Source organism: Megalops cyprinoides, chromosome 12 (assembly GCF_013368585.1).
Source record: "Megalops cyprinoides isolate fMegCyp1 chromosome 12, fMegCyp1.pri, whole genome shotgun sequence".
NCBI lineage: Eukaryota > Metazoa > Chordata > Actinopteri > Elopiformes > Megalopidae > Megalops > Megalops cyprinoides.
Genome location: NC_050594.1, coordinates 30,536,111 through 30,548,932, shown reverse-complemented (window position 1 = coordinate 30,548,932; position 12,822 = coordinate 30,536,111). Strand labels below are relative to the sequence as shown.

Genomic DNA, 12,822 nt, shown 5'->3' with positions numbered 1-12,822 from the left:
TTTTTAAATTGGCTGACTACAAACAGTCCTTCTTTCCATAAGCGTCTGCTACATAAATGAATGGCGCTGTACTAAACTTTACGGAGCAATGTGGTCAAATTTTCCGAAATGGAAAAAATTTCAAAATTTTTCCGAACAGATTGAGTGCATTGAGTGTACACCATTGCTGTTGAAACATCAAACTGCTCTTGAATTTCCTCTTGGCAGATTATTGACAGAGATATACATTGGGAATAAACAGCACGACCTTGAAGCAAAGGAAACCACCTGCACTTAGACAAGGAGATGGGCCGCGTTCATGTCCTCTAAATTCAAATACCGTGCAGGAGCCCACTTCCTGATGAAATACCAGGATATCAATGAACGCTAACATTGTCGCTGTGACCCGCACAGCTGACAGTGCTGTGACTGTGTTAGGCACTCGGCCCAAAATACTCTGAGAGGGGGTCTCATTGTTCAGTGAGGACATGGCTGGTCCCAAGAGGACCCTGTCTGATCTAACTCTGTCACACAGCACTGATTGGCTTAGCAGCTCAGATGTTAATTGCTCCGAGATGAACTTCCCCACATGTCACCTTCAACAACCGACAAACAGCAATACGCAGTATTGTAAACTACATGTGTGAGGTAAATAGTACAAATTTTCCAGCTGTTTGCTGTTTGGTAACAGAGTTACAAATAGAGATAAATATGATATGAAAGCAGCACGGCAGCCCCCATGCAAATTCAGCAGGTTTTTCTGCAAGGATTGTGTCCCCTGTGCATGGCCCCAATGACAAACCCAAATGCTTCTTCATTAGCAGTGCACATTATATTATTTACATTATATATATATATATATATATATATATATATATATATATATATATATATATATATATGCAATGAATCTGGGACAGAAGGCAAATGCAGTGACTGCAGACATTGATGTAGTTGCTGGGTAATGTGCTTTAGTTTCTCCGTGTGTTAAAGAGCTCCCAGACACAGATCCGTCTCTTATAAGTGTAACCTCACCAGCTGTGATTATGCTTCTACCTCCAGTCTCTGGCTCTGAGAGGACTCACTTACTGGTAATTCTTCATTCTTTGTGATTGGTGATAGGCTTTTAAATGTGTGTGCGTGTGTGTGTGTTTGTGTGTGTGTGTGCACACACATGTCCACACGTGTGTATGTGTGTGTGTGCACACCCATGTCCACACATGTGTATGTGTGTGTGTGTGTGTGTCCAAGGATACTGGGAATGGGAAAAACTCTAGTTCCACAAGATGCAGTGAATGGTAACTAACAGAGGAAGTGCAAAGCTATACAGACCTGCATAAATAATGTGTACAGAAAAACAGAACACAAGTGTCAACTTCAAATCCTCTTGAGTTCTGTGGTGAAAATTTTAAAAAATCACATATCTAATCTAAAATTAAAATAACCAGTTTTACGCTATAGGTTTTTCTTATCAGGACATTCTGTTAAACATACTAGCATGAAAACTGAACTGGCAAGTCATGAAAAGCAGTGAAAGTGATGTATGATTTTAATTGAAAGAGTTATCAAATGAGTGTGACCGGCCGTGCAATATTGCACTGAGAGTGAGACGTTATTTGCGTAGCTGTGAGGGGTTGACAACATGGAGCAGCGGAAAGCAGCAGGTTTTGTGGTGAGATTAATGAGGTTCAGAGTAAGCAAACGGTCATCTGCTTGTTTCAGAGGGTTTATCAATATCTGAGGCTCTGGGAGAGCGCCATTCCTCATCTGGACCCAAGGAAAAAAATGTATGCGAGAGTGGGAGATAATTGAAGGCCAGTGACACTGCCATAAGTCAAACTCAGCTCACTCTCTGACTCGCAGAGAATTAGGTTTCTCGGTCACAAAGCTACACTGATGGTCATCAGAACCAGACATACAGTAGGACACATGCAAGATTGTGGCCTGGGCTGATAGCACAGTTTGCAGTATTTCAATGGTCTTTCAGTAGTCTGAATTCAGATCCCAGGTCTGAAAACTTTTTTTTATTTTCTTCGGTCATTATGAGTTGTAGCTGCAATTCAAAAAAGGACAATTCAGTCCTGCAGAAGAGTTTTTATCAGATTAAAACTGATCCCACCTTTCCCTAGACATATCTCAAACTGGTGTTATGCTGATTAGATAATAAGTAAATAAGTACATGAGCGCACCTATTCTATGAGTAAGCATCTGACCTCTGTGTTAAGATGTACTTGCATACATGTACTAGTTACCTTCTACACACACAGCACAGAGGGAACACTGTAGAGTGTCCGTTAGAGTCTCACTACAGTCATGCATTATGAACTTATGTGGCCAGACACAGAGAAAAAAAATCTGTCAGGCCAAGTCTGTTGACATAAAAAAGACGTGGTGGGTTTACCTCATATGCCTTCATCATTATGAAGCGCGAAGACAGAAATCAGAAACTAACATCATTTTGTGCACTGGCACTCCACTTAGAACAATATTTATTTATTGGTTCAGCAGATGCCAGTATCTAGGGTGAATTATGTAACCTTTATCCAGCTATATGGCTACAAGTTTGTTTAACAAAATAGGTTGAGGGACAGGGGCAAAAACATTGAAGTCTCTGAATAATCTGTTGATTCCCTGTGGGATTGAGACTTACGTCATTAACCTTGTTAATGTAAGAAGGCAACTTTATTGCAAAGTTATTATTTAAATTGAAACACTTGAATCTATGATGCAATTATAGGATGACACCTTGTTCTCTGAGTCAAGCTAGATACGGACATCTGCAGAATAAAGAATAACCAATGTCTCAATAGTACCCCTAGTCCTTCTTGGATGTCACAGTGTCCCCATATGCTACCTGGGCAAAACAATGGAAAAAACAAAGCACTTCATCTGGAAACCTCATGAGTGTTAACAGGTAAATGTTCCAGCCTTTGGAAGAAAGAAGACACCTTTTCTGCAGAGAAAGATTCAAGGTCAACAAGGACACCAGGGGAGTGAGTGGGACGCAAGTTGTGCTTTACTACTGTTAATGTTTACAGTCAATGATTCAGCTGAGTGATGTCAGCAAACGAATGCTGACAGAACTTCCAGGAGGGTTAGGGATGAGATGAGATCATACTCTGTGGGAGTGGCCCAAAATACAACTGCTTTTTAAATGAGGCGCTACCTGAAGGTTACACGTAGGGTAGTTGTTACGCTCTGTGTTGTGCTTATATTGAAATATTCACGCCCTTGATGATGACGCACTTAGCCAAAACCTTCCAACCAGCTCTGATCCTTTCAAAACCTGCCCAAAAAAATAAATTCCTGTTGGTTACTTGTAATTTTGCTTCAGTTTAGCTGCAAGGTCAATTTATTTGGTATTTAACTGTAAATTTGCAGTCTGTAATTTTACAGTCTGTATTCCACCTATAATCCACATTTAAATCTACAGCAGTTGTATTATTTTGATTTTCTAAATTAAAAAAAAGCAAATTCCTTGCTCTTCAACCTTTCTACCTAACACCATGAGAAGGAAACAACATGAGGATGAAAACAACAAGCAATGAAAACCAAACAAATCACATCTGTGTTCACAGTCTTTCCAGACAGCGTTTAATTCAGGTGCTTCTTGTATGAGGCTTTGGTGTGTGCTGTTGACCTGGCAGCTGCTCGGCCGTCTGCTCTAGCTGGGGTACATCCGCACGGTGTACCCCGGCTCCTATGTCCCCGCGCTCTGCAGCATCGCTCCCCTAACGACACCCCTAATGATAGGGCGCTCCCTGCCATGCGCCCTGCTCAGCAATCAGTGACGGCACACTTCCCATAAAAGACATAGGAAGTGTTCTCAGATAACACCCTGGAACCATCCACGGGCCGGAAATCAAGCTTTAGGAATCTCTCCTTCCCCCGGCGCTAAATTTGTCTTTGTGATTTTGCTTTTAAATAGTTCCAGTTCCTTCTCTCTGCTGTTCCTTTCAGTAGGAGGAAATGGCCGGGTTTACACCGCTTTACGTCATGCACACACTGCACATGCACGGTCAGGCTGGAGGGGCCTCGGGAGGCAACAAGGGCGTAGTTTTTTTTTAGCTCTAAAAGGTAATTTCCGATTAGATGCTAATGAGCAAAGCAGAGAAACACCCATGTGGTGGACGAACCCAACTTCAGGAGGAACTCTACACAGATAGAGCAGAGTAGGATAAAGTGGATATAGTGTATGAGGTACTAGAAGCAGGTGCTGGGGAAACTGCCCACCAAATCCTTTTTAATTGCCATGTTCCTTATTCCTTAAAAAAAAAAAAGGATAATAATAGAAAATGCATCTTCTGGAAATGCACATATCAAAGAGTCTTTTAATATGCTAGTTTGCTGTTATGTCCAAGGGGGATTGTTCACAAAAGGAAAAACAATAGTTTCCCTTTCATTTTCATTTTCATTTGTTTTACCTTTAATTTTGTCTGTGAATCTCTGTTAACATGCACATGCTCTCCAGGTGCTGGCCAGGATTGCAGCTTTACTGTGGTCCTTACCCCACACCTGTATGACCAGCGGCAGTCACAGCCAGGCTCCCCATCCACACTTCATTTAAATCTATTCGTTATTTTTTTTCTCCAGGCACACCTGCACCAAGAGGATGGAGAAGCTAGCCAGATCGTTGGGCACCAAACACCAAAAAAAAAAACCTTGTATTCCAGCCATTTTGCCTAAAAAGCTGAAAATTGCAGGATGTCATGGTAACGGCACATGCTGGACGCGTGGCCCAGGCGGAGGGGAATGAACCCACTGTTGGAGGGGTGGGGGCTGTCTGTAGGGCTTTGGCACACTCCAGCGCGCCATGTTGATGGTCAGGCTGAGGATCTGTCAGCTCAGCTCCATGTTCTTGCCTTTGGGCGGCCACTGCTGAGGTCAGATCCAGATACAGCACAGCATGTGCTCTGACCTTGTACATAGTAAAGAGGTGACTGCAGACTTCTGTGGCGGTAGGTGCTTCCATTCTTCGTAGGGTAATTTTAATTTTAAAGAGAAGCTTTCCAGATCTCATGAATGCTTATTACTTGCTTCTTTACTATAAACTATTGCCTCACCAACCTCCATTCCTCCAAGCATCAGAGGCAGGGTGGCAGGAGTCCCATCATGACAGAATTATTTTTAATGCTGGTTAAGCTGGTTTCATCCTGAACAGCAGACCAGTTGTAATTTCACACTGGATGACCAGCGGTCTGGAGGCAGTGAGGGACGGCTGCAGTTGAACACAGAGAGGTCCATCTTTTCTGTCTGGCTCTGAGGGAAGAGTCTAAGCCCTACGTTCCACCCAGGACTCGGCCCACAGACCACAGATACTGGTGTTTAATCCAGCCCAGACCCGCAGCATGCATGTACACAGCCAGCCCAGGCACTTTTGGTCTACAACACTGCCCGTCTGTGTGAGTGCAATTAAACTGGCTTTGTCAAACCCAAACCCAAGATACAGAATTTATACAGAATAACTAGAACAGTTCTGCTTATATAAAGGCGGCATAAAGGAGCTGGATGTTTCAGAATCTTAACAAAACTGACAATTTTATTGTAAACCTAACAGAGGCTTCAGTGATTCTAGAACTTCCCACTCAGGATGCCCCGTTGGGCAGGCGAGTTGCATGCAAATCAGAGATTTGGACCAATCGAGTAATTATATATAATTGATCACGCCCCCCACCTGCATCCCCATGGCAAGCAGGTGCAGGGAATGATGGCAGAGGTGCTGGCGGGGGGAGGAGGAAAGACAAACTCTCTGTGTCCAAGGAGGGGCTGGCTTGGACAGAGCTGCACCCCAGCAGCAGCTGGCCACCCACAGGAGGGGAGTGATTGGCACCGCGAGACTGGCCTGATACAATATGCCGCGCTACAACAAAACGGTCAGCAGGGGTGGAATTAGCCGCAGCGTGGCCAAGTCCAGCGGAGGCCAGCCTGATTTAGCATTCAGCAGCTTCCAGGTTGTGATAATTCATCTCAGGGAAACAATCAGATGACAGCCTCAAAAAACACCCTGCACCTGTAGACCTGGGCAGGGAAATTGTTCTTTATTTCCAGAATGCCGTGGAAATTTTGGCAGATCGTTATTGATTCAGGCTGAAAAAAGGCACACAAACGGATGGTTCCATTGTTCCAGAGATGGGTTTGAGGTTAGAATACGACGCAGGAGTGCATTTGTTTGGGCACAATTCTCACGCAACCAAGCGATGCTTTGATAAATAAATGTACACTTTTGAAAATATGCAAAATTCTTTTGGGGAAAACCATATATATTATTCCAGCGCTTGGCCACACCTAAGCAGAAACATTGTGATATAATGTAAAGCAAACACATGCCTAGCTTTACATAAACAACTGCAGCCGAGAAACAATTCACTTTCTTGACAGAAAGGAACTTAATTCTGTGTTTTTGGTTTCCTCCTCGGTTTGCAACGATACAGGCCCCTTTTTTTCCTCTTTTTGAACATTGTTTTTTCTGATTCGGGGCCATTTCTCTTGGCATGTTCCCGACAATCAGCAGGCAGGGCTACAGTTTTTTCCAAGTCTCTGGAATGTTTAACTATCAAAGCAATTTTGGAAAATGACCATGCTTAAAGATGCTTTGGCTCACTGTCAAATTCAAAACTGAGCATCAATGGCCTTCCAACTTTTGAAAACTATGCTGGCGTCTGATATTTTCCATGCTTTGTGAAAAGAAGCCATGGTCTGCTCTATCTGTCCCACATAAAGTGTGAACATCTAGTGTTTACAGAGTGTGAACAAGCTCATGTCTAATTCAGTGGACACCTAGCTTTCTTATGACACTTCTGTAGTTTGCAGCAACCGTATTGTTAATTTTCCTCATCACAGCAAGGTTAGGAGAATGGAATATGCTGACTGGCCACTATATAATGCACACTTAGGGCAGCGCTGTAGAAGAAACCCCCTTTATCCCCTTGATAATCCCTCCACTGACAATTTTGAGTAATATACTGGCTTTGTATAGCTTGTGCTTTTCAGTAGACGAATGGCTTGAATTGCAGGAGACTGAGTTCGTCCTTTCCTTGTCGTGAATGACTGCTGATACGTAGGGGGAGAGGAGAGCCCTGATGTCACATTTCAGGCCATTTCAGACCATCACCAGGGAACGCCAGATGAATCCCACCGACAAATGGCATGCATCCATCTCAAGCAGTAATCGGAATTGGTGAAGTTTCATAATTGCTGTTATAGCAGTGATTCAATATGGAAGACAATAATGAAAGTAGAATCAGTTTCCCGGCCTCCACCCCCAGTCACAAAGATCTGAGATGAGAATTCAGAAGAGTTTCCCAATGGGCCAGTGAAGGGTTTTCCTTTGGAATTACCCAGCTGTGGACTATGAATATTACATGGGTGGAAAAAAATAATGATGGATTTATCTAGAGCACCGAGGGGAAGGCGGCGACCATGCTGCTCCAGTGGCTGTGGGACACTGGGACCTTTTCTGGAAACCTCTGGGTCATGAAATGCTCTGGAGGTAACAGAAACCCTGGTCCTGCAGGTTCTCATGAGGTTTGCCTGTCCTGGGCATGGTTTATTGCATGTTTTGGTCATCAGTCCTTGGGCTCTACGGTACAGAAGATGTAGTAACCACTTTCTCTTACCACGTTCTGTTCTGTGTCACTCTGGTCTTCCCAGGAGAGCCCCCCCCCCCCCCCCCCCCCCATGCATGGGAACATTGCCCGTGACATCAGACCCCTGAGTCTAGGGTGAGGGGGCATGCAGAAGGAGGAATGTGCATCAGTCGGACTGCGTAACACCACACAGAGAAGCCCTCTTCATGGCATAACTCGCGCGTGCTGCTTTCTGTGGCATCATCTAGTTGCTTATCAGACAACCTTATCCACAGCAACTTCCATCGCTTACAGATTACACATTGTCCATTCATTCAGCTGTTTATTTTATGAAGCAATCCACAATAAGTTCCTTGCTCAAGGGTTCAACAGCAGCGTCACGTCTGAGACTCAAAGCCACATCTATCAAGATGCTAAACCATTAGGTCAGTGTCAGTTCATCATAACGGAACTGAAACTGTCAGATTTCATTGTATGTACAAGTACTTTTTCAGGACTTGCGCCCTTCCATTGACCCCTACAATCCAAGTTACTGAACAAATATGTAATGTAGTGTTTATAACCTTTGGTCTCAGAAAGATTCTTGAGGATGTGAATAATTGAAATAATAGAGGGTTTATCTAACGATCTAGTGTGATTTCGTTCATAAATATTTTGTAGTAAGTAAAAGAAGGATATGACCTGAGACACAATACCCCTCCATATTGTAGCAGTGCTGTATCTTTAGCTCCAGTGTCACCTTGTACATTGCAAAAATGATCAAATAATAAAATAAAATGGGAAAATTACCTTAAAGACTGACACAGAGCCAATTACACTGCTTGAATTACCCATGATCAGCACACACTGACCACGTCAACCTCATTTAATCTGAATGAATTCATAACACCAATGTATAGATGTGATTAGCGTTCAGTATTTGGGTTGTCTGAATGGTGTATGATAGGGTATGAATAACAGGCACCACAGAGTAGCAGTTAAACCAAGTGTCTCTGGGGACATTCAAATGGGCAAAGGCATATTCTATAAAGACCATTAGAGCACATAGCATTTACTGCAACAAATGGTGTCAAACATTCTCAGGGAGGCATAAAATGAGAAAATACCAACCAATTACCCGATCTTTAGGTTCGGCATAATGTTTTTCTTAGCGGCCCAAATTGCAGCAATTAGAAAGAGTGTCCCATTAACATATCTGAGTGGTGCGATTTAATGGCAGGGATACTCAAGGGCTCTGTTGTTGCTTTTGTTTTGTTCCCCTTCTCATATCTGACAAATCGTTTCCAGCCAATTTGCGCCGCTCAAACTGACAGAGAACAATACCCCACAGACGTAATACGGGGCAAGTTTTAAAACGTTTGGAAAAGAGGAGCGAGGGGCTTTCAGGAAACACTTGCTGAGATAACAAGATAGTGAGGAAAGCCGGGCCACTGCAGGGGCACTGACCGCCCTAGATAGAGGAAGCTGGAGAGGAGCGTGGGGAAGGGGGAAGGGAAATGTGGGGGGAGCTGAGCTGGGCTGTTTGTGACAGTGCGTGCAACGCATTTCCAATCAGCGGGGTCTGTATTTACAAAGCCCGCAACGAGCGGCCTGGAGCTTCATCACAAGGAAAGCCTGTTGACAAAAAGTCTTCGCTTTGTCCTTTGTTACAATACGCGTGTTTGCAGTGGCCTGCGCTCCAGAGCTGAAGATAAGGAGCACAGGCACGGGTCCGCATGCCAGATCAGCCCGCCCGGGCGGATTCGTGTCGGGATGGCAGGGAGCGCCACGGGGGGGGGGGCTGGCGAGGATACCCCGTCCCCCCGCAGACCTCCCTCCCCCCGGGAGGATCGATGCGCTCAGATGTGGGAGGACTCCAGAGGACTGCTGCTGTGTCAGAGCAGCACCTGCGTCTACGCATAAACCAGCATCTTACTGAGATCTTGCTCAAACGTGTGAAAAACGAGAAACGTGCATCTGGTTTTTACCCAAGATGTTGAATTTAGCACCGATTTCAGCAACATTAACTCTAGTGAAAAAAATTCCCAGTCCAGCTCCCTCTTTGCATGTAATTATCCCGCAGTTTCATTTGCTAAATAAATCCCTCATTTTGCTATTTAAGCTGATGTGTAGTAAATGGCTACCATGCAGCACCTCATTACAAAGTGCTTTGAGATCCCTGTGAACATAATCCATTTATTCGCCAGTCATACAAAACTGGGTAGAAATACAACCCAAACTAAACTCAAGGGCCTGCTATTTTCAGGCAGTTGTCCCATTTTCCTTGTATGTAAAGACTATTGTGCTTTTAATGAAATCTTCAGTGCAGAGGCTCTGAGCTCACGACCTGTTGGGCCCCCAGTGCAGTTCATCCTCAATGTGACATGCAGTTGACCATGTCGGGATCCTAATCTTCTTTATCCTCAAGTGAGCAATTAAAAGCAGCACCTGCATATGGAGCACCTGCAATCTTTATGTGGAACGCCTCCAGTAATTAGTCATAATTAAACCTGCTCCAGGGATAATGTCTGACAGCACAAAGGTAAGTGAATTGCTACATTTGGCACATATGTAATTACAGTACCTTTGAATGGTGCTACAGAGAATGATTTTAGGCAAATTGTCCTTGCTGTTTAAAGAAAAATGCAGCTCAGATCTGATGCTCCTAATAGCAGCCACCAGCTAACTTAGGTGTTACCGCAGCAAGTCTTCCATGACATACATTTTTAAGTTCAACAGATATGAGTTTCAATACAAGCATGAAAGCATTAAGGTTGCAACTGAAGTGAGTGTAGCAGTACTTTTATTTTGCTTGGAGTCCGACGAAGGATCGCACCTGGCTGTGGGCCAAGGTTTTTGCCCCCCCCCCCCCCCCCATTTAGACATCATAAATAGGAAAAAGAAAAAGGAGAGAGGGGTGAGGAGGGTGAACAGCTGACACAGGAAGAAAGTGAATGGTTTATCCTTGTGGTTGGAACTAGTTTGTCTAAGTCTGGTTAATTCTATAAGGATTTTGTGAAAATTCTCCTCCTGAATCTTCAATTGGAACTTCAGTAAAACTTCTGTATCTTATGAAGGAAGCCAAGGTAACTAGTATCAACCCATTCACAGTCGGAGGGTGTCTAGTTCTAGAGGCCACACATATTGAAATTCCTGCTGCTATGTGGATGCACTTGAAGCCACCATTTCTCTCCATTGCCACATCCGAGGCCCTTAAATAAGCAAGAGCACTGGATTCAGTCAACCTGCCTGAGCAGACCTTAACCCTTTCGCACGTGACTTATTTAATGCTATGTAGTGCGCGTGTTACATTACATGGTTCATTATGTTTTCATTAGCGTTATTAAGCTTCTCATAGCTTTCACCGCCGCATTTGCTATACTTTGTAACGTTACATCACTGTTTTCTCAAAGCTAATGTCAGAGAGATTTTTTCCAATCTAGTGTTCTAATCACACCAGTTTGACCGTATGCGCGAAAGGGCTAATCACACCGGTGTAACCGTACACACAAAATGGTTAAGCTATCGGCACATTGGTGGCAGCTTCTGGATACTCGGTGTAGCTGCTGCGGGACTCAGGTTCACTGCATCATTCCTTTATTGTAAGAAAACATCCTTGTCCGGCATGCCACACGCGGGCTTAGCGTGGGGACTCGTACACAAGTTCTCACACTTGGTGGCAATTTTCCCACTCACTGTGATTAATGCCCAAGTTGTTTTCACCAGCACAGACGTGGGAAAGGGGAAGGAGAGGGAAGGAGAGGGAAGGAGAGGGAAGATTCCCTCAAGGCTCCCCCTGTTTACCTTGAGAGGAGAGGGCCGAGGGAGCCCGCGGAGGCCCGCGCTGACAGCCATGAGGCGCTGCGAGTGACACGCGGACACACGTCAGCCCGCAGAAGAAAGCGCAGCGGGTGGGGGGGGGGGGGGGGGGGGGTTGTCGGGGGCGGGATCAAACGGATCCCCCCGAAGCTGATGTGCTGGGAAAAGAGTAGCGGGGAAGTGCAAAAACTCTCTCAAGATCAATGAACGAGGTGGAAAAAGGAGTGCCCGCTCCGGGCCAATGGAGGCCAGGCCAGTGGGAGCCGTGGCTAACGTAAACAAGGAAACCACCTGATGTGAGCGGGGTCAGATAAACGCGCGGCGGGCCACGCAGGCAGGTGCTTCCTGAGCTCCGTACATTCGCTCAGATCCAGCTCCGTCTCTCTCCCCCTCTCTCTCTCTCTCTCTCTCTCTCTAAAATGAGCACTTCCCAGACAACCCCCTTCTGTCTGCATTAAAGGCACAGAGTCCTTGGCCGCGATGTGAATCCCAGCACTTGTAGCCCATCCTGCCGTCGTCCTTCTCCAAACAAGGGTGTGAAGCAAGTGACGCGATCTGAAAATCGAATGGATTGATGGTGTTGCTGGTGTTAATGACAAGTTTGAATCTTTTTTTTTTGTCACTTTTGAGAATTTGGTAATCTCTCCTAACCTCTAAAACTGTCAATCAGGACTCTCAAGTCTTGCCTTTCTAAGAAACATCCCCTTGACCGCAAACAGCTGAAGCAACGTGAACTCTATATTTGGAAGGTAGGAAACCTTCAGGTGGGCTGTGGTGGGGGCAGGCGTGTGTCAGAGTGTCCATACGTGACAAACGCATCACGTAGAAAAACAATAGGACAATCAGAGTGTTTTGCCCCCTGGGGAGGTCAGATGAGCCTGCGCAGTCATGCGCACGTATGCAGGCTGTGGACATTCATCACACCCCTGACCTGAAGAACAGTCAAATTCATAAAACTCCACTCAAATTCGGAGCTCAGATGTACAAACCCCTTATTATTACATCATTTGCCTTGACTTTGACTCGATGAAAATAAAATCCTAACAGTATGCTGTTTGACCTGCCAAAGCTGTATATACCTCAACAAGGACAAACTGCCACGTCTAAGCCAACAGACTAAGTACAGACTAAGTACAGTCCAATACACAATACAGTGCTGCTCCAACTGACTGAAATAAGTAGAGCATCCAGCAGTGGTGCGATACCACTTAAAACACCCAAAACAATCACGTAACAGTACTGCTTCAGCCTAAATTGTGTGAGGTAACTCTAATTTCATGCATAGATGGTCCAAGGACGTGTTTTTGTTTGACAGTTGAAAGGGAACATGTTTTTAGCAGCTGGGGAAAGAGTAGACTGGTAGAGCGGAGCAGAGGAAATCCAAGTGTCGCTCTCTGAAGAAGGGAGGGGGGTCTGGCGGTGCCCCACCCTCTCAGACGTGTCCAAACATCCCACTCTG

General features: G+C 44.9%; 1 protein-coding gene across 1 annotated transcript in view; it reads left to right on the top strand.

Annotated features, from left to right (window-relative positions):
* exd1 (exonuclease 3'-5' domain containing 1) overlaps positions 1–9,467 on the top strand; it is a 48,850-nt gene extending 39,383 nt beyond the window's left edge. Inside the window, exon 14 of the mRNA XM_036541493.1 lies at positions 9,233–9,467. Coding sequence (XP_036397386.1) covers positions 9,233–9,467 — 235 coding nt within the window. The remainder of the gene's footprint in view (positions 1–9,232) is intronic.
* The last annotated feature ends 3,355 nt before the right edge of the window (positions 9,468–12,822 follow it).